Source organism: Lampetra planeri, chromosome 78 (assembly GCF_965212315.1).
Source record: "Lampetra planeri chromosome 78, kcLamPlan1.2.h2, whole genome shotgun sequence".
Classification (NCBI taxonomy): domain Eukaryota; kingdom Metazoa; phylum Chordata; class Hyperoartia; order Petromyzontiformes; family Petromyzontidae; genus Lampetra; species Lampetra planeri.
The window spans coordinates 3,897,060-3,919,599 of NC_136183.1; the positions used below are offsets into that span (position 1 = coordinate 3,897,060).

The window sequence follows — 22,540 nt, forward strand, 5'->3', positions numbered from 1 at the left end:
GCTCACCGAGGTTAAGAACCAGGCTACAGTCTACATTAGTGGGTTTTTTTCTTCTATTCACTTTATTTGTATTATTATTTTCTATCTACGTGACTTTACCGAAATAACCAAAGAATATGAATTCCTGCTGTCACGAAAGTTTTAAGTCAAGATTTTCCCAGGGAGGTGATCTTTTTCTAGAACATATGCAAGGCCCCATTTCATCATGAAATTCAACAGGTACAGAACAAAATTTTATAAGAATGGAAACAGTCAGGAAATTACCACTGCACATATGCAGCTTAAGTTAGATTTGTTCATCCTCGCATTCAAGCTCATCTGAGCCTGGCTTCACACCTCTAAGTTGCAAATGAACATTAATTTATACATTTCTGCATAATACAAATAGTATTCTTTTCAACAGCCTTTGCTATGTTAGCTAATTTTTCTTAAATAAATATTCCTGTCGTAGCTAGACAACCAAAATTGTGTGCTTGGAGTTTTTGGTAAACATTAATTTTGAAGACACTAGGGTGTCCAGGCATATTTATGACCATTTGCCCTCGCATTGTGTGCCTTAACAGCCCTTTGTGATGAATTGGGGAATCTCTTTCACTATATCATGAAAATATGAATATTTATAGATGTGTAAGTCATGTGTGACTGTGTTTATATGCATTCCTCTGTGCCTCAATACTCACATACATGGTGTGGACATGCTTTTCTGTTTGCAGCTGACGCTCTCTCTGCAGAATTGGCCTGATGGAGCAAAGGCACTCAGCGCAGTTCAGTACAAGAAGGAAACAATGCGACCAGCATGCAAACAGCACGGATCGTACTGGAAACTTGACACAGCACCAGAGAACACACACAGGAGAGAAACCCTTAGAGTGCTGTGTGTGTGGGAAGGCATTTTCAGATGCATCTACTCTTAAACAACACCACAGAACACACACAGGAGATAAACCTTTTAAGTGCAGTGTGTGTAAAAAGGTGTTTGCACAGTCATCCATTCTTAAATCACACCAGAGAACACACACAGGAGAGAAACCTTTTAAGTGCACTCTGTGTGGGAAGGCGTTTGCAATGTCATCACATCTTAAGATCCACCAGAAAACACACACAGGAGAGAAACCTTTTAAGTGCACTCTGTGTGGGAAGGCGTTTGCAAAGTCATCAAATCTTCAAACCCACCAGAGAACACACACAGGAGATAAGCCCTTCAAGTGCAATGTGTGTGGAAAGGCATTTTTTGATTCATCTACTTTTAAACAACACCAGAGAACACACACAGGAAAGAAACCTTTCAAGTGCACTGTGTGTGAGAAGGCGTTTGCACGGTCACCAGATCTTCAAAGACACCAGAGAACACACACAGGAGAGAAACCTTTCAAGTGCACTGTGTGTGAGAAGGCGTTTGCACAGTCATCACATCTTCAAAGACACCAGAGAACACACACAGGAGAGAAACCCTTCAAGTGCACTGTGTGTGAGAAGGCATTTTCATGGTCGTCATATCTTCAGACCCACCAAAGAACACACACAGGAGAGAAACCTTTTAAGTGCAGTGTGTGTGGGAAGGCGTTTGCAAAGTCATCAATTCTTAAATCACACCAGAGAACACACACAGGAGAGAAACCTTTCAAGTGCACTGTGTGTGAGAAGGCGTTTGCATGGTCGTTCATTCTTAAATCACACCAGAGAACACACACAGGAGAGAAACCCTTCAAATGCACTGTGTGTGAGAAGGCATTTTTATTGTCATCATATCTTCAGACCCACCAGAGAACACACACAGGAGATAAACCCTTCAAGTGCAGTGTGTGTGGGAAGACATTTTTAGATTCATCTGCTCTTAAACAACACCAGAGAACACACACAGGAGAGAAACCTTTTAAGTGCATTCTGTGTGGGAAGGCGTATGCAAAGTCATCAAATCTTCAGTCCCACCAGAGAATACACACAGGAGATAAACCCTTCAAGTGCAGTGTGTGTGAGAAGGCATTTTCAGATTCATCTACTCTTAGAAGACATCAGACAACACACACAGGAGAGAAACTCTTCAAGTGCAGTGTTTGTGGGAAAGCGTTTGCACATTCATCAAATCTTAAAAAACACCAGAGAACACACACGCATCAGAAAATCCACAAGAAGTGTAATCTGAAATCAGCTTGTGAAAGTCAAAGTGCTGCAATGACCCCATTGTTCATGAAACAAGAACCAGAAGACAATCCCAGCCTGGACACTTTGAAAGGTATCAAGGTGAAATATGAAGAGGCGAAAGTGAAATGTGAAGAAGTAACATTGAAGAGCGTAGAAGTGAAGGTTAAATTTGAAGATTCAACTGCAAAATCGGACCTTCACATAGATGGAGGCAGTGTGAAGCAGGAACTAAATTCTGACTGAGGCAGAGCGAGGCAAATCCCAGGAGTTTGTGGATGTGGAGGTGTGGGTGGACTTCTTAGACAATACAAAGTCAAATGGAGACCAGGTAGATGTGCAAGCTTGAGACAATTAAGCTCCAATGGATGCACCTTTGTCACAGGCCTTTCTAATGAATATAATGTGAAGTTGAACACTCAATTTCTAGGTTCAAACTGCAGTGTAAGAGTGGCCAGTATTTGTGGATCTGTGGGTTGGGTCGTTCTCGAATCCGGGAGCAACTCATGTGTTTTCTAACATATCTCATCTTAGACACTCGAAGGGTGCCCATAATGGGCATCTGTCCCTGTGTGCCACAAGGTGACCGTTCACTGGCTTGCATGTGGATATGAGTTTGTAAGTCGGGGGCGATGATTGATATACCAGTCGGATTTGAACCTTGAACCTCTGCAACAAATAGAGAATGTACTACTACTTGGCTTCCCTCTATGAGAGTGCTGCACATATAGGCCTCATCTCGTCAGATCAACTTGTAAATACGTTGCAACGTGACGCAGTACATTTCAGTATAGTAATAAAATGTTGCCAATGTGCCCTTTGATTATTTTGAATCGTAACTGAAAGAATACCTGTCTGATTCTGTACGTACATGCAACATTTTGTGTATTAATGTCAAACATGGAATATGTGATGTCAGGACAAAGTATCTGTTTTGGTGGTAACCTGTACAAAAACTCACGTGAGAGCTGTTATTTTTGTGATACGGGTCAAAGGGTATTTTTGTGAATCAGGACGCATCTGACTGGGGCAACTCATTGTCTTTGAAATCGGGAGCATAGTCGGATCATTCATCAGTTAAGGTATGCCATTTATAAGTTACGTATAGGAGATACATTCTCCACAAGACCACTAATTATCATTTTGTATTACGTATACATTTTGTCGAACTGAGACTTGAAATGGACCTTGCCGATGAACATCAGTTGAAGCAAGCCGGACTGTTGAGACATTGTACACCAAAACCAGTCCACAGGTGGCTTGTACTGAACACATGTGTAGTGCCATAAGGGAGGAGGGGCTGCTGGGGGCTCTAGGATCCTAGGCAGATAAGCCCTCGGTGCCAGGCGCTAGGATCCCAGGCACCCCAAACAGTTAAGCCCCTTGGCGCCACCAACGGGGGGGCTGTGCGTGCTCTGTGGGATATCTGGGCGCACACAACCCCACCCCTCGTTGGGGACGAGGCATAAAAGGGCAGCTCCCTGGCCGATCGGGGCCAGTTGCAGCTCAAGACCCAAGACCAGCCAGCTTAGAACCCTGGACCCCCTCGTCCCGCTTGTCCTTGTATGGGCCGGGACGCTGTGAGGGCCAGTGGTGGGACTCTGGGACTCCCGGCTCTACGTCCTTGTAAGGGCGAGTTCCGAGGAAGCCAGAGTCAAGACCCGCACCTTGGTTGGGTCAAGTCAATTAGCCTCCCCTAGGGTAATTGCAGCCGGAGGACCCCAGAGCGTAGCCAGAGTAGTGTATCTAGGCTGTGTACCTAGGCTGTAACAGAGTATCAGGACTGTTGGAGTGTTGTATTGTAATAAAGAAGATACCTCTACAAGTGTCTCCGGAACCCATTACACATGCATTCCTAAAAGGCCGTGGTATTTATAGTTTGTGTAAAACATTCCTTTGTTTCGTGTAGAGAACGTTCAATGAAAGATGTCTGCCGATCTGTTTTTTCGCAAGGAGGTACTTTAAAGAGCACATTTGAAGACATCGTGGATTTTTGTTACAGATTTGTATTCTACCCTAGGTTTTATTGAATTTTAACTTCTATTTAATTAAAACTTTAGATATATCTGTCTGCATTGATATCCCACCTTGTTTACCACATGTTTACTTAAATATGTAGAAGCTCCCTCTGAAGACGTCACCTCAAATTAACGAGTGGGTTACGTCAGGGCCTCCCCCTCTTTCTGGCTTGTGATGTCACCAAGAGCAGAACTCGCCTCCACGGAATCTAACGACTGCACTGTCTTGGAATGCATTTACACAGTAATCAAATCTTCACAACTGCCAGGGAACACACATTAAAAACCACTTAATGTACACTTGGAAGGCCTTTTGAATTGTCTTGAAACTGAAACACGCGTAAGGAGGTCTACAAGGAGCAGAGTCTGATTGACGTGTGAAATTTGAAGTTCCATAAGCCCATCGTTTGTGATGCAAGGTCCCAATAAAGATGGCAGCTGGGAAACGTCACCATTCGTGAAGGTGACCTGTGAAGGCTCCAGGGTTTGACTTCCAGGTCGCTAATGGAGCCCGAGACGAATCACAGCCATTTGTGGATGTGGAGGTTTGGGAGGACTTTTCGGACAATGTCGAGTAGAAGCAGACAGCATGTGTGACCATAAATATTGGGTAGACCTGTAACCAAAAGCACGAGACACGGTTTCCCAATGTTTATTTCAATTGTTTAGTTTTTAGTTGATTTGGAATACAGTACTTATTTCAATGGTGTTGTAAATTTTAGTTGATGTTTACCTAACGCCATTACTTGGGTAAGGCTTAAGTATTGAATATCGCGTTTTTAGCCGTCGCGCGGCATTTTCCAAGAACGTAACCTACGATATTCAAAGGGCGGCTGTATTTTCTGTCAATCGAGTACAGCAGGGGAGTACGGATTTTTACTAGAAACTAGATCTCTGCTTTCTTGACGTAATTAAGGTATATGGTACCCTAAATAGGCTTGGTGCTTTGGGTTCCTTGATTTCGATGTCTCGACATCTGCTCACATTCGTTGAGGATTTTTATGATTTTTGGCAGGCCCATCTAAAGGTGCGTGACCAGGAGTTGGAACCATTTCCTGTTCAACTCGGCTTGTGACAGAAATTCACTCTGGCCCAATGCATTACATTTGTAATGTGAGGTTACACCTGGATAATAATGATGGGCTCTGCTGGCTTCAGCCCGCAACCAATGGGGAGTCGAGTTTGGGGCGTGGCCCTGGAGCCGTACATTAGCTTCGAGAAAGTTCCATGGGTGTGGCTAAGGATTGGTTGCGGGGCATCACGTGGGCCAGGGATTAAAAGGAGCGGAGAAGCCACGTGGCTGGTGCCGTGGTCCGGAGCCTGCCACGTGGCGGGCCGCCGCAGGCTCTCTCTCACGCTGTCAGCCAACAGCGTGAAGGAGCAAGGGAACTGGAGGAACGAATGTGGTGGAAGCTGTGAACGAAACTGAATAAAGAATTCTCAATTCACGATGTCGTCTCAACGTGGTTTATTACACATTACATAGCATCTTCAATAATTATGTAGTTTGAGAAGCTCACAATGGCCGTATAAATAAATTGGATTCGTCGCAGTTAAAAATAATACGCTTATCGATGACTTGTTATAGTTAAGGGATTATACTGGTAGGAACGAAGTGAACCAGCCTACAATAGATTATATCGTCCGTCCGATGTCCGATTACGTGTAACAACATCGTTCCCTACTGCAAACACTTGGCAGGACCCTACAAAAACCTTTAGACTCAGTGAGGCTTTCCTGGCTAAACAAGTGTAACATTCCCTTATAATTCCCTGAGATAGCTTTTAATTAAACATTTAAATTTAAAATTAACTCACAGCGGCCTAAAGCCTACAGCTAGGCCTAAAGCCTAGAACTAGGCCTCAAACTCTCCCTTCGTATCGTACCCCCGCCATTTCATTTTATTACAGCCATTCATTTGTTCGTTCCTACCAGCCCACCCCGCAGGGACCTGTTTCCCTGCTGGTCAGCCCTGTTGCATCTGCTGATGATCTGGTAATGGCTACTCAATGAGATGGCTGGCTGAGGTGCCATTTCTTGTTTTGCCAGACACACACAGTAACAATAACAACAACCGCCATTCGACACTAAGTGGCGGTCACGTCACCATGGCGCTTGTGCCAGGCTATGTGCACGGGGTAGACCCCCAGGTGCCATGGGTCGACTGACTCAGTTGACTGGCCGATGCACCATCTGTACCCCCGACTGTGCCAACACAGTGTACACACACACACACAGTTTGTACACACACACACACACAGTTTGTACACACACAATGTACACGCACAGTGTACACGCACAGGGTACACACACACAGTTTGTACACACACAGTGTACGCACACAGTACTCTTTGGTTCTTTTCGGTTAAGTCACGTCTAAAAATAAAATAATAAATTAAAATAACATATTACGACGTTTCGATTGCAACACAAGCAATCATCATCAGGTATAAAAGAAATAGCAACACAAATCTAACTAGAAAACTATAGACAGACATACAAGCAGACAGACATCACAACGGCACACAGAGAGAGAACACACATCGGCACAAAGAGAGGGGTCGTTTCTGTGACGGTCCCTTAAATATAGAGAGGGGGGGCGGGGACGGAGAGAGGTAGGGGGCAGAGAGAATTAGCATATCAATGAGTGTACGACCACGTACTCCTGTTGCAATTAAGATGACAATGTGGAACGGGCACGCAAAATTGAAAATTAGGAGACAGGCACACGAAAATTAAATAACCTAGCAAAATATCGAAATGTGATGTAATACAACACAGAGAGTCGGTTAACACACAACGCATAGCCTGGTTGATTACGTGTTTCAAAATTTGCTAAGTTAGAATTTTAAGTGTGAAAATTCCAAAGAGATGACACAGGCAGAGAGAACAAATAGCCAGAAAGAAAAAGGATAAGCTTAAAACTTCCCCGTAGAAGTGGTTCAATCTTAATTTAGGAGCTTTCGTGACTGCAGGAATTACTCTTTGGTTCTTTTCGGTTAAGTCACGTCTAAAAATAAAATAATAAATTAAAATAACATATTACGACGTTCATCTCTTTGGAATTTTCACACTTAAAATTCTAACCAGGCTATGCGTTAATTGTGTGTTAACCGACACTCTGTGTTGTATTATGTGGTGCCACAGCGACGGGGCCGCTCGGCCGAGCCAGGGAGCCGCCCGGCTTCCACCGCCGCACTGCCCCCCATCACCCCCCCCACATAAACACGCACCCGCACCCACGTAGGGCCTCGTGGTCGGGTCACCTACCCTGAGTTTTCACCCGAGGGCCCCCTAGGGGGGTTACCCCACGGTTTCTCAGGGCCAGGGAATTGGACAGGACCCTTCCCAGGCCAAGTAACACTGCGGCGCCGTGGGCGGATTTGAGATCGCACGACCACGGCGAGCTCAGAGAGCCCCGCAGTTAGAAACGCATACAAACACAAACACGGGTCAGCAAGGCAGATAGCTGGGATCAGGACCCGGGACGACTGATTGGTCGAAAGTTCAAAGGCCGGCGGGATCGCAAAAGAGCGGGAAATCCTAGGCTCAGGATTGGTCGAGAGACCAAGGCGGTCGGGACGGGGGCGCCTAGCCTTTGATGTGAATAGTTTAAAAGAAAACGCAGGGGCAGTAGGGAAGGCTCTTCTTCTGGAGTTTGGACACGGGGTCAGCGACGAAGGAGTCATCGGGCGAGCCGCTAGATTGTCTGCAGGACGATCTGAGCGCCGCAAGGTCACCAAGGACTACAGACGGTATCGTGTTGCGCGCCTTACAACACCTCAGAGCGGAGAGTAGGATCCGTAGGAGAGGGTTAGTTCGGGGTAAGGACGAGTAGGAAAGCGGTTTAGCAGAGAGCGCAGCATAGAATAGGGCTACACGGCACCCGAGTGTGGGTTAGAAGCGCCTTGCTGGCCCGCACACACACACGGGTGGCTCGGTTGGTTAGCAAGGGCTAATAAAATCTCGAGCGTAGTAACAAAACCGTGTTGTTGGGTGTTTTTGGAACGTGGTATTAGCGTGCACTGCATTCGCGAGTGTGTGGTCGTTGTATGCATAAAGGCCGTGGTCTCTGTACGATTGTGCGGGTACGGAGGTGTGTGCGTTAACGCCCGGGGAGAGCACTTTTGTGTGTTGGCGTGACTACGCAGCCGTGTGAGAGGAGAATAGTCCTTGTACGATATTTGTGTTGACGTGCACGCGCGAGTGGGGGAGGGGACGAGTCGTCGTGTCGGCGTGTGCCCCGCTTGCGTGTGCTCGTTACTTGCGTAAGCTCTCGGAGCGCGTAATCGGCTGCGCATTGTTGTACGGTTTGTCTCGCGCGCACGGCGGCGGCGGCTTGAGTCGTCGTGTCGGCGTGTGCCCCGCTTGCGTGTGCTCGTTACTTGCGTAAGCTCTCGGCGTGCGTAATCGGCGTACCCCAGGTGCGCGATCGTAACGTGAGCGGCCAGCGCGGCGCAGAGCGGCGCAAGAGTGGGTGTCGCGTGGGGAGCTGCGTGTGTGTGCGTGCGACCACCCCGTGTGCGATACAGGTGCGCGATCATAACGCGAGTTGAGTTGGAGTGCGCGGAGCGGCGTGTGTGTGTGTGGGCGTGCGTACGTTCGCTCCGTGTGGGTTGCAGGCGCGCGATTAGGACAGGGAGGTATCGTAGTAGGGAGGGGCAGAATACTACTCGGTAATTAGCCATGCCGGCTACGCGGACCCGCGGGGGAGGGGAATCCTCGGGCGATGGTTCCCACGCCACGGGTGAGGAACCTAGCAGCGGGGGGGCGATTGATGATGCTAGCCCGGCCGTTAGCATTATCGAGGGAGGGATCTCGGGGGCTAGCGACCCCCACAATTACATCACATTTCGATATTTTGCTAGGTTATTTAATTTTCGTGTGCCTGTCTCCTAATTTTCAATTTTGCGTGCCCGTTCCACATTGTCATCTTACTTGCAACAGCAGTACGTTGCCGTACACTCATTGATATGCTAATTCTCTCTGCCCCCTCGCTCTCTCCGTCCCCGCCCCCCCTCTCTATATTTAAGGGACCGTCACAGAAACGACCCCTCTATTTGTGCCGATGTGTGTTTTCTCTCTGTGTGCCGTTGTGATGTCTGTCTGCTTGTATGTCTGTCTATAGTTTTCTAGTTAGATTTGTGTTGCTATTTCTTTTATACCTGATGATGATTGCTTGTGTTGCAATCGAAACGTCGTAATATGTTATTTTAATTTATTATTTTATTTTTAGACGTGACTTAACCAAAAAGAACCAAAGAGTAATTCCTGCAGTCACGAAAGCTCCTAAATTAAGATTACACACACTGTACACGCACACAGTGTACACACACAGTGTACACACACATAGTTTGTACACACAGGGTACACACACACAGTTTGTACACGCACAGTGTACACACACACAGTTTGTACACAGTGTATACACACACAGTGACGTCACCACTCATTAACTCGTCGGCGTGAGACGCCAGGGAAAGCTGTTCCCCGCTAGTGACGTCATGTCACCAAGATATTCAATCCCACCCCCTCCACCGCGCGTTTGACTGGCGGTTCATTAACATAATTTATTCATAAAAACCGTCGCTATTTCATTGCGACGGGTTCAGAAGCCACGCCCAATCACCCCACGTGGGCCCGTCTCATTAACATAATTTATTCAATTATACCGCTGCTTGTTGGGGGAGGAAATTGTGTGATGAACTCCGCTAGTGACGTCATGTCACCTCCTGCTGCCGCGTGACGTCACGATATATCCGGAAGCTGCTGCACCGCGCGCGCGCTCACTGAGATCCGAGGTGAGAAGTTGACATCGTGGTGGTTGTTGTTGTTGTTTACTCAGGTAGAGCCTCGCTCCTCTCGTAGGGATATCAATTGAGTAGCAGCGAGTATGGAATCGATGTCCAGGTTGGAACATTACAACGCGGGGCCTAGCCATGCGGGGCCTTGCCTCCTGCCCTCGCCTGATTGCATTTGCTTTAATTATCTGCTCAAGTTTAATTTGTCTTCATCTGGCTCACTACTTTGAAACTTTGTTTCTTTTAAATATTTCTACAGTTTTTTTTTATATCCTACCAGGCCAAGCCCACTTGAGCTGCTATACCGCTCTTGTTTTCAGAAGCGACCTGCCCACAACAAAGTGACTTATCAACGTGTTGAAATGTCTGTCGGTCAAATACTCTAAACGCGTGGTGATGTTGACTCTTAATGTGGAGGGGAAAACCCTGAGGATCCGGAGGAAAATCCACGCGACCACGGGGAGAGAGAGAGACACACGCAAACTCCAAATATACAGGAGGGGTCGCGATCGAACCCACCACCTCCTGTAAATCAGGAGAGGCAGTAAACATCTCCCAGCCACCATGGTGCACACTCGAGTATATTCCACAATGAGTCTCAGCACTCTAATTCAGGAGCGTTCTGCCGAGTTGGTTTTGCTGATGCACCCTTTAGACCGATGAACAACTATTTTTATTATAATAGTTTTTTTACCCTTTTATCTGGCAAGAAAACTGACTCCTTTTTTACGAGGAATCATGTTTGCATACACCACAATACCTGCAGTCATAATGCAAACAAAAAACATAACTCTGATAATGTATGCACTGTCCTTGAAGTTGATTGGTCCACACCTGAGACCGCTTTCCTTAGAGCCTAGTATCTCTCTCTGATGGTGCATTGTCTTTGAGTTGTGCGCCTTTTGGCGTAATCTGGTCCAACACCATGTGAGACGAGGCTCTAAGGTAAGCTGTCTCGGGTGTGGACCAATCAACTTCAAGGACAGTGCATACATTATCAGAGTTATGTTTTTTTTTCATTATGACTGCAGGTATTGTGGTCTATGCAAACATGACTCCTTGTAAAGAAGGTGTCAGTTTTGTTGCCAGATAAAAGGGTAAAAATAACAATTATATGTTTTACTGGCAAATGAGGTTCCAATGGTGTAAACTATTTTTATATTACCAACCAAAGCTCACAGAGCTGTTAGATCTTTTGTCAGAAGCCACCTGGCCATAGATGATAGCTCAACGAAATGGCTTTAAACGTGGAAGATTATAGCAGCCAAATAATCTAAATGCATGTTACTAAATGTGGAGGGAAAAAATCGAAGGACCCTAAGAAAAAAATAATGTGAGTGTACTCCACAAGCGTACTCTACGTGTGTGAGTGCACTCTGCGTGTGAGTGCACTCTGCATGTGTACTCTGCGTGTGTGAGTGTACTCCGTGTGTGCGAGTGTACTGTGTGTATGATTAACCCGTGCGTCTGTGTACTCTGTGTGTGTGAGATTACCCCGTGTGTGCGAGTGTACTCCGTGTGTTAGAATACTCTGTGTGAGTGTACTCTACTCTGTGTGCGAGTGTACTCCGTGTGTTAGAATACTCTGTGTGAATGTACTCTACTCTGTGTGTGTGTGTGCGAGTGTACTCCGTGTGTTAGAGTACTCTGTGTGAGTGGACTGTACTGTGTGTGTGTGCGAGTTTATTCTGTGTTAGAGTACTCTGTGTGAATGTACTCTACTCTGTGTGAGATTACCCCGTGTGTGCGAGTGTACTCCGTGTGTTAGAATACTCTGTGTGAGTGTACTCTACTCTGTGTGAGTGTACCAACGTGTGTGTCGTATGGGGGAGTGGCCGTGTTGCGCGGTGACGTCACCCTCAGAGTCGGCACCTCCCCCTCTGTCAGGCGGGTGATGTCACCAAGAGCAGACCGGAGAGAGTAGTTGGGGCGAGTGCTTGAGAGCAGAGGTCGCAAACGGGTTTTGATTCCTTACCCGTTTCCCGTACCCGGCCGCACCAGGGTCGCAAATGGATCCCCGTACCCGGCCGGGCACGGGTACCCGTTCCCTACTCGTACCCTACCCGAAATGAGTGACAAACGGTTACTCAGCAGTGACTCACGGCCTACCCGTACCCGGCCGCACCAGGGTCGCAAACGGTGGCTGGGTACGGGTAGCCGGGTATCGGGTAGGGTACGGGTATCGGGTACCTGGTTGCGACCTCTGCTTGAGAGCGAGTCACGCGTGTAGAGTGTGTACAGGGAGAGGGAGTCGGTGTGTTCATTGTACAGTGAAACCTTGGATTGCGAGTAACAACTTGGTCTGCTAGTGTTTTGCAAGACGAGCAAATTTTTTAAATAAATAATAATTTATAAACGAGCGATGTCTTGCAAAACGAGCACTACGTACAGTATACACCATTGGCTCGGTATACACAACTGAGCCAATGGTTCTTCTCTCTCTCTCGCTGCGGGATTGTAGGTAATCATCTCCCATGCTCTGTCTCGGTCGGCGTGCCTCACTCGTATAGTCACCATCCGTGCGAGCGTATGCTGTTTACTACAGTATAGTGTTGTGACCACGTGTGTGTGCGTAAAGCATTGTTTTATTTTGTGTCCAAGTGTAGTGACTGTTCTTTAGTAACTGTACTGCAAGTGAAATTCGTCCTACACAATAACCCTCCTCCTCTCCTCTCTCTCGTCTCCCTCACACCAGCCACGATTAAATGTAATTAATAAATTTGATTACTTTATATTAAATAAAAATATAAAAACGTATTTTGTATTAATCATTTTTATATGAATACAGTATTTTTGGGTTGTGGAACGAATCATCTGAGTTTCCATTATTTCTTATGGGGAAATTCGCTTTGATATACGAGTGCTTTGGATTACAAGCACGTTTCCGGAACGAATTATGCTCGCAATCCAAGGTTTCACTGTAATTTATTTGTGTGTGATATATTGTACTAGGGTGGCAAGATGTTAACTACCTCACATGGTATGCAGAATGTCTTGGGTTCGATTCCAACCCTGACGCATTTATAATTGCAGTTTACATTTTTTATTTTTTCTCTCTCTCCCTGTAGTGGCATTGATTTTTCTCCACATTTAGAAACATGCATTTTGAGAATTTTGCTGCAAAACATTTCCATATTATAACCCACTAAGTTGAGCTATCATTTGTGTCCAGGTCGATTCTGAAAAAGAGCTATGCAGCTCAGATGGCCTCACCTGGTAAAATAAAAATAGTGTACTGTGTTTGAGGGTTTTCCAATTTAATTTCTTATTTAGCAGTTAAAAACTATGTTTCAGGAGGGTCCTGCATTGGACTGTTTGACCACCACCAAATATATTTTGAGTTTAGGTTTGGGAGAAAAACGGAAAACCCAGTGGAACACCAGTGACGGCCGACGCCAGGATAGCGGCCACGGGCTCGAAGCGAGGGCAACCCGGCTCTTGTCCCAAGAAAGGAATCCGCTCCCCACTGCCCTCCACGGTGGCGCATCGCCGGCGGGGCTCCACGTTGAGCCCCAACTTTTCTAGGAGGTCGGTACCTGCAATACACTCATGGCATAACACGCTCGACACATAACTCCTGGTTACACACCTGGTGTCCGAGGCGACCCTTAAGGGTGACCCTCCCCAGCAGTCCCATCCCACTTTTACTTGCAGTCTGCAGCGCACGATCCGGGGCCTGTCGGTGGCTGACGTCAACCCCGACCACGCTGCAATGTGTTGCACTCACGAGTGACGTTACCGCCCCCGTGTCCAGCAGAATCTGGGTACGCCGCCTGTTCACCTGCCCTTCCACGAGCGACGTGGCCCCCATTATTCCTGCCACCAGCTCCCGCAGCCAGTCACCCGCAGTCGCCGCATTCTGGGGTGTTGTTGTCGGCATCTGCGTGGGGGTCATTCGTCACCATTATCATGACAGTTTATTTATGTTGGGACCACGTGGATTGCACCCCTCTGTGGTCCCCTCTTTAGGGAGGCCTTGGTGTTTAACCCTGGTGCTTCTCTCGCACGGGCGATCTGGGGACTGTCTCTCACGAGATGCCCCCATTGGTTGCATAGATAGCATGCACGGGGAAGGGCGGTGGCTCCATAAGAGGCCCCTTGCCCACTCCCCCTTACCCTCCCAGTGCGCATTTGTTCGAGTTCTGCCTCTTATTGAGATACTCGCCTGGTTAGCCCCCCGACCATGGAGCGTAGCCCTCCCACCTCGGACTGGACTATTTCCGCTGTGGACTGCAGCTTGGTTACATTCAGGTGTACTTGGGTCACCTCCCCGCATACTTGGGTTACCTTTTCGCGTACTTGGGTCTCATGGCCTGTGAAATCTCCTATGCCGGTCTGTATCCCTGCCACCCATCCTGGGGTTGTCTCACGGGATCCCGGAGGCTCTCTCGTCCCCCCCCCCTCACCTCCTCCTCTGGAAGAATACTTGCAATGGTGCTATCCCGTCCCAGCCGTCGGAATTCCGCACGCTCGTGAGCAAATCTCTCACCCGCACGCTCGCGAGCAAATCTCTCACACGCGTGCTCGGCAAGGGTGTTAAATGGGGGATATGGGCAGTTCGCATCTGGCTGCCACCCCGTTGTGCTTGTCAGATGCTGCTGAACTTTCTCGGCGGCAAGGTCATCGATGATCTCGGCAGTGTATCCCGGGCGTGCGCTCTGTGTTAGCAAGCGTGATTTATTTTTGTGCGCGCTCACTGAGATCCGAAGTGAGAAGTTCACATCGTGGTTATTGTTGTCGTGGTGGTAGTTGTTGTTTACCCAGGTAGAGCCTCGCTCCTTCTCTGTCTTGTAGGGAGGCCGCTTTGGATTGCACTACTCTTCGATTTCACATTAACATGGTAATTTATTACATTAACATCACTAGCCCCGGCCACTTCTTTATGACCCTTGGGCTACACCCATTTCAAACCTTTTACAACAGTCTGCCTCAGCAGCAGTCCATGCATTTTCTATCAGAGTGTTTTTGTTTGCATTCTGACCACAAGTATTGTGGTTAATGCACACATGATTCCTTGTAAAAGGTTTCAGTTTGGTGTTTTAACATCTTAACACCTGTTTCGTTGCCAGAAAAATGGGGAAAACCTATTCTCATATTTTGGTACTGGCAAAGGTCCCATGATAAAATATTGCAGTATATTAGAGGTGAGCCGTGCGTGTGTAGAAAGGACAGTAAGGAGCCGGAAGTTAATTAATTTTGTGGCAAAAATGCAGGCCTGATAATATGTAAGGATAATGTGGTAAATGAGAAAAATATAGCAGCAGCGGGGTGTTGGAGTGTGCAGGTGTTACAGATGTTGAAGGTGAACAGGTAAGCTAAAAATTGTGTGAAAAACATAATAACTTACCCTTGAGTACGCATGGAATTTTTGATGTGTGTATGTTTCATTGTGTTGGCGCAATTTGGTTCTCAAAAAAACACAGTAAGTCTGCTTTATTTATATACATTTATACTCATCTTGGAATTTTTTGTATACGGTTTCTCCACATTTATTTCAGTAATTTCATTTATTGGGAATACAGTACAGTACTTATTTCAATTGTGATGTATATTTTATATGCCGTTTTCCTAACCCCATTATTTAGGTAAGGCTTAAATGTTGAATATCGGCATTTTAGCTTTCGCACAGCACTTTCCAAGAATGTAACCTCCGCGCTATTCAAGGGGCTGCTGTATTTTCTGTCCATCAGCTATAGCACAGGAGTACGGATTTTCAGCAGGAACTAGATCTCTGCTTTTTTGGTGTAATTACGACCTATAATACTATAAAGAGGCGCTTGGGGTTTGGGATTGTTTTTTTGTTTTCGATGTCTCTGCCTCTGTTCACATTCGTTGAGTATTTTTATGATTTTAGGCAGACCCATCTAAAGCTGCGTGACCAGGAGTCAGGGCCCTTTCCTGTTCAATTTGGCTTGTGGCTGAAATTCTCTCTGGCCCCATGCATTACATTACGTAGCATTTTCAAATAATGTGTTTTGAGAAGCTCACAATGGCCCTATAAAAAATTTCATTTCATACAGTAACAATGATACGCTAATCGATGCCTGGTTATAGTCAAGGGATTGTCCCCTGCTGGTCAACCATGTTACGCATGTTGATGATCTGGTCATGGCTACTCAATGATATTAAATTGGAGAATCGTGTTCTGTACTTGGAGAATTCCATGACGAAATGGGGCCTTGCATATGTTCTACAAAAAGATCACCTCCTTGGGAAAATCTTGACTTAAAGCTTTCGTAACTGCAGGAATTCATATTCTTTGGGTCTTTCGGTTAAGTGACGTGACTTTACCGAAAGACCCAAAGAACACCTCCCTGGGAATTTAATGTCATACAGCACTGTACCTGCTCAGCTCTCCATGAATAATCAGGTCGTTCTACACATGGTTGAGGAGCTCCTATACCTCGTTAATGTGTTCACGACCAGCTCTGGTTTGACATCCAAAGTCTCACTTCAAATTAGTCTAGCAGCATTCTTTCATTAGGCTCTGTAACACTATGTGGAAGCTGCCTGGACTTTTTTACATACAAAGCTGTGAGTGTCCATTGCCAAGGTCTAGTCCATTGCAAAGGTCTTGTCCATTGCAAAGGTCTCGTCAAAAAAACAGGCAATAGTCTACATTATAGACTGCCAATTCACTCACCGAGGTTAAGAACCAGGCTACAGTCGACATTATAGACTGCCAGTACGCTCAACGAGGTTAAGAACCAGGCTACAGTCTACATTAGTCGTTTTTTTTTCTTCTATTCACTTTATTTGTATTATTATTTTCTATCTACGTGACTTTACCGAAATAACCAAAGAATATGAATTCCCACTATCACAAGTTTTAAGTCAAGATTTTCCCATTGAGGTGATCTTTTTGTAGAACATATGCAAGGCCCCATTTCGTCATGGAATTCAACAGGTACAGAACAAGATTTTATAAGAATGGAAACAGTCAGGAAATTAACACTGCACATATGCAGCTGAAGTTAGATCTGTTCATCCTCGCATTCAAGCTCATCTGAGCCTGGCTTCACACCTCTAAGTTGCAAATGAACATTAATTTATACATTTCTGCATAATACAAATAATATTCTTTTCAACAGCCTTTGCTATATTAGCTACTTTTTCTTAAATAAATATTCCTGTCGTAGCTAGACAACCGAAATTGTGTGCTTGGAGTTTTTGGTAAACATTCATTTTGAAGACACTAGGGTGTCCAGGCATATTTATGACCATTGGCCCTCTCATTGTGTGCCTTAACAGCCCGCGTGATGAATTGGGGAATTATTTTCACTATATCATGAAAATATTAATAAGTATAGATGTTTAAGTCATGTGTGACTGTGTATATATGCATTCATCTGTGCCTTGATACTGACGTAGATGGTGTGGATGTGTTTTTCTGTCTGCAGCTGACGCTTCCTCTGACTCTTCCTCTGCAGAATTGGTCTGATGGAGCAAAGGGACTCGACGCAGCTCGGTACAAGAAGGAAACAATGCGACCAGTATGCAAACAGCACGGATCATACTGGAAGTTTGACACAGCACCAGAGAACTCACACAGGAGAGAAACCATTCAAGTGCATTGTGTGTGAGAAGGCATTTGCAAAGTCATCACATCTTCAGAGTCACCAGAGAACGCACGCAGGAGAGAAACCCTTCAAGTGCACTATGCGTGAGAAGACATTTGCACAGTCATCAAATCTTCAGAGCCACCAGAGAACACACACAGGGGAGAAACCCTTCAAGTGCACTGTGTGTGAGAAGGCATTTACAGAGTCATCACATCTAAAAACACACCAGAGAACGCACACAGGGGAGAAACCCTTCATGTGCACAGTGTGTGAGAAGGCATTTGCAAAGTCATCAAATCTTCAGAGTCACCAGAGAACGCACACAGGAGAGAAACCCTTCAAGTGCACTGTGTGTGAGAAGGCATTTACAGAGTCATCACATCTAAAAATACACCAGAGAACACACACAGGAAAGAAACCCTTCAAGTGCACTATGTGTGAGAAGGCATTTACAGAGTCATCACATCTTAAAACACACCAGAGAATGCACACAGGGGAGAAACCCTTCAAGTGCACTATGTGTGAGAAGGCATTTGCAAAGTCATCAAATCTTCAGAGTCACCAGAGAACGCACACAGGAGAGAAACCCTTCAAGTGCACTATGTGTGAGAAGGCATTTACAGAGTCATCAACTTTTCACGACCACCAGAGAATACACACAGGAGAGAACCCCTTCAAGTGCACTATGTGTGAGAAGGCATTTGCAAAGTCATCAAATCTTCAGAGTCACCAGAGAACGCACACAGGAGAGAAACCCTTCAAGTGCATTGTGTGTGAGAAGGCATTTGCAAAGTCATCAAATCTTCACAACCACCAGAGAACGCACACAGGAGAGAAACCCTTCAAGTGCACTATGTGTGATAAGGCATTTGCAAAGTCATCAAATCTTCAGAGTCACCAGAGAACGCACACAGGAGAGAAACCCTTCAAGTGCACTATGTGTGAGAAGGCATTTACAGAGTCATCACATCTTAAAAAACACCAGAGAACACACACAGGAGATAAACCCTTCAAGTGCACTATGTGTGAGAAGGCATTTGCAACGTCATCAATTCTTCAGAATCACCAGAGAACGCACACAGGAGATAAACCCTTCAAGTGCACTATGTGTGAGAAGGCATTTGCAACGTCATCAATTCTTCAGAGTCACCAGAGAATACACACCGGCGAGAAACCCTTCAAGTGCACTGTGTGTCGGAAGGCATTTGCACGGTCATCACATCTTCAAAGACACCACAGAACACACAGGCATCAGAAGATCCCCAAGGAGCGGAGTCTGAAATCGGCTTGTGCAAGTCCAAGTGCTGCAATGAGCTCATCCCTGCTGAAAAAAGAACCTGAATTTAATTCCAGCTTGGACGCAATGAAATGTATCAAGGTGGATTTTGAAGAGGTGAAATGTGAAGAAGTGATGGTAAAATGTGAAGATGAAGATTCAACTCCAAAATCGGACCTTCACATCGATGTAGGCAACGTGAAGCAGGAGGAGAATTCTGCCTGTGAGGCAGAGCGAGGTAACTCCCAGGAGTTTGTGGAAGTGGAGGTGTGGGTGGACTTCTTAGACAATACAAAGTCAAATGCAGACCCGGTAGATGTGTAAGCTTGAGACAATGAAGCTCCAATAAATGCACTTTTGTCACAGACTAAAAGAACACCAAAGAAAGTACTGTCTGTGAAAAGACATTTGCACGGTCATCAGTTTTTCAGATCCACCAGAGAACACACGGAGAAACCCTTCATGTGCAGTGTGTGTGGGAAGGAATTTTCAGGTTCACCTGCTCTTAAAAATCACCAGAGAACACAGGTGTAATGATTGTGGTGTCGCTGCTGTGTACAGACGCACACGTGTGACGTCACTGCGTTACTATCACGTGGGTCTACACACACACATGACGTCATCCCGGCTGGAGGCGGGAATGACGTCAGGGCCGGTGCTGGACACGTGACCGAATCCGAGTGGGGGGCTGGGGTCCAAGGGGGACCTCGGGGGGCACGTGGACAGCAGGGGGGCTTCGAGAGGGTGCTCGAAGGGTGGCGTGGCCGGGGTGAGGCCGGGCACGCCGAGGCCCATATAAGCAGCCTCCTCAGGGGGTTCGAGGCTGCCCGTGCTGAGAATGAAGACACCTCGTGAAGATGCCAAGAAGAGAAGGCCTACAGTGAGCGGACCGCCAGCAGCCACCTGGCTGGGTCACGCTAGAGTAGCTGAGAGAAGTGTGTCTTAGCTAGGGTAGGTCGGTGGTCACACCCTATGTGTAAAGTAAGAGTAACTGTTGAGTCACTGTTGTGTTCATTAAGAAATGAGTGTTGCATCCCAAGAAGTGTGTGCGCCTAATATGAACCCATTACACAGGCATCAGAAGATCCCCAAGGAGCAGAGGCTTGTGAAAGTCAAAAGTGCTGCCAGGCGCCCATCCTTAATGATAAGAACTACAAAAAAATCCCAGCTTGGACACTTTAAAATGTATCAGTCCGGCAGAACCCGGCAGGTCAGCTAGTGGGAATGAGGGACCGACACGCGTATCAACATAGGGTTTAAGTCGCGAGGAATGAACATACCACCGACGTTTTCCGTACTGAACGCGGATACTCTGTGAGTTCCGAACATCCACCAGCGTTACGGGCCCCCGCCACGGCCTGTGCAGTTTAGGGGATGTGCCCGCCGGCACCTGGGGGCAGTGGAGCCATACCAGGTCTCCCACTGACCAAGGCATGCGAGTACGCGATCGACGCGCATACCGTTCGTTCCTTGCCTGGGCACGGGCCGTCGCACACCTGGCAGCCTCTCGCGCCTCCGTAACTCGTTCAAGCGAGTCCCGCACGTGATCAGGCAAGGAGCGGGACGGTTGTTTACTCGGCTTAACCAGTTGCACATCGATGGGTGTAACATTCTCACGGCCATACATAAAAAAAAATGGTGAGTATCCCGTGGACGCGTGTGGAACCATGCGATATGCCGCTAAGACGCCTGGTATGTGCAAGTCCCAATTGGTTTGGTTTTCACTGACCGTGTGATGAAGCATAGCCGAGAGGGTACGGTTGAATCGTTCCACCATACCATCCGTTTGCGGATGGTATGGGGAAGTGTGAATTTTCTTTGTGCCCAGCGCATCACAAACCTCCTTAAGCAATTTAGAGGAGAAGTTCCACCCTTGATCTGTGAGCAGCCTCTCAGGTGCCCCCCTATCCATGACATACCCGTTCAAGAAAGCGTCGGTGATGGACGCAGCCATTTGGTTGGGTAGAGGCCAGGCCATCGGCCATCGAGAAAAATATTCCACCCCGACCAGAAGGTATTTATTGCCCCTAGCCGACGGGGGAAATGGGCCCAGAATGTCCAGAGCAACTAATTCGTTGATGCGGGACACCTCAATGGAACGTAACGGCGATACATAGTGGTTCCGAGGCGGTTTCCTCTTCGCACAATCATGGCATGAGCGGACAAAGTCATTGACGTCTGCCGTCATGCCGGCCCAGAAAAAATCCTTTTGTATCGCGGCCAAAGTCTTCTGGACGCCGAGGTGCATCAACTTATCAGCGTGCAGAGCGCGAAGCAGGTCGTAGCGAAGCGAAGTAGGCACGACCAAGCGTGGTCGGTCAGACAACCCGTCGGTGCACATTAACAGTCCCGACTTGCCTCGGAACATCTGCCACTTCCATCCCGTCAATTGAGCTTTTTGTTTCCCTATCAATTTCCGTAGCGGAGACAGCGAGGTATCAGCCTCCTGCTCACGTAACCAGACCGAGTGCGGCAGCCGTAAGGTATCATCGGTGTCCACCGACACCTTCTGGTCGTCCTCATTCGCTATCGCCCCCATAACCGGGCAGGGCGAGGTGGGCGGTGCCGCGCAGCGGTGCGTGCCCGTCAGGCAAGTGCACGGAGGAACGGGTGGCAGCCTTGAGAGCGCGTCAGCGTTCGCGTGACGGGGGCCCCCTTACGATATGTAATATGGAAGGAAAATTCCTGTAACGATTCCAACCACCGAGCCAATTGGCCTGACGGCTGGTCCAATTTCAAGGAGTATTGCAAAGCCGCATGATCAGTGCGAACGAGGAATTTCCTTCCATACAGGTACGGCCGGTACAATCGAACAAAATGCACAATCACCAAAAGTTCCCGCCTTGTCACGCAATATCGCGTTTCCGCAGGGGACAGAACCCTGCTGCCGTACGCCACCACTCGCTCAACCCCGTCCTTACGTTGCGACAAAACGGCCCCAATGCATATATCACTAGCATCCGTATCAAGGATGAACGGCTGTGAGAAGTCTGGGTAATTTAGCGTAGGCGCCGTGGCGAGGTGATCCCGAAGTGATCTAAAATAACTTTCTTCCTCCGCTCCCCATTTAAACCTTTGATTTTTTGCCCGTTAGAACGTGTAATGGTTTCGCCAACGTCGCAAAGTTCTTAACGAAGCGGCGATAATAGGAAGCGAATCCAATAAACCGCCGAATATCACCCACGGAAGTGGGTGTGGGCCACTCTCGAACACATTTGGTTTTCAAAGGGTCAGTGGACACGCCGTCCGAGCTGACAATATGACCCAAGTAACGGACGGAGTGTTGCAAAAGGTGACATTTTCTAGGCTTAAACTTGAGGTCAGCCGCCCTCATTCTTTGGAAAACCGTCTCCAGGCGTTGGAGGTGTTCCTCGAACGTGCGGCTGAAAACAATGATATCGTCTAAATATGAGGCACGTTTCCCACTGTAGTCCAGCCAACACCAATTCCATGAGCCGTTGAAACGTCGCTGGAGCCGCGTTCAAGCCCATAGGCAACCGATTTCATGCAAAGAGACCTTGCGGCGTGCGGAATGCCGTTTTGGCTTTTGACTCCTCATCGAGGGGAAGCTGCCAAAAGCCCGAGGACAGATCAAGGGTGGAAAAGAATTTAGCACCCGATAAAGCATCCAATGAGTCATCCATCCTCAGTAAAGAGTACGCGTCCGCCACCGAAATTTTGTTCAACCGGCGGAAATCAACGCAAAATCTTGTACCACCATCTTTTTTCTTAACCAGAACGACG

At 47.2% G+C, this 22,540-nt stretch overlaps 1 protein-coding gene across 1 annotated transcript in view; it reads left to right on the top strand.

The window, feature by feature from the left end:
* Positions 1-19,477, top strand: part of LOC144738233 (uncharacterized) — a 60,347-nt gene extending 40,870 nt beyond the window's left edge. Inside the window, exons 8-11 of the mRNA XM_078621228.1 lie at positions 721-2,382; positions 9,863-9,958; positions 13,305-13,486; positions 17,389-19,477. Of these exons, the coding sequence (XP_078477354.1) occupies positions 721-2,382; positions 9,863-9,958; positions 13,305-13,486; positions 17,389-19,120 (3,672 nt within the window). The 3' untranslated portion in view covers positions 19,121-19,477. The remainder of the gene's footprint in view (positions 1-720; positions 2,383-9,862; positions 9,959-13,304; positions 13,487-17,388) is intronic.
* Positions 19,478-22,540: the final 3,063 nt, after the last annotated feature.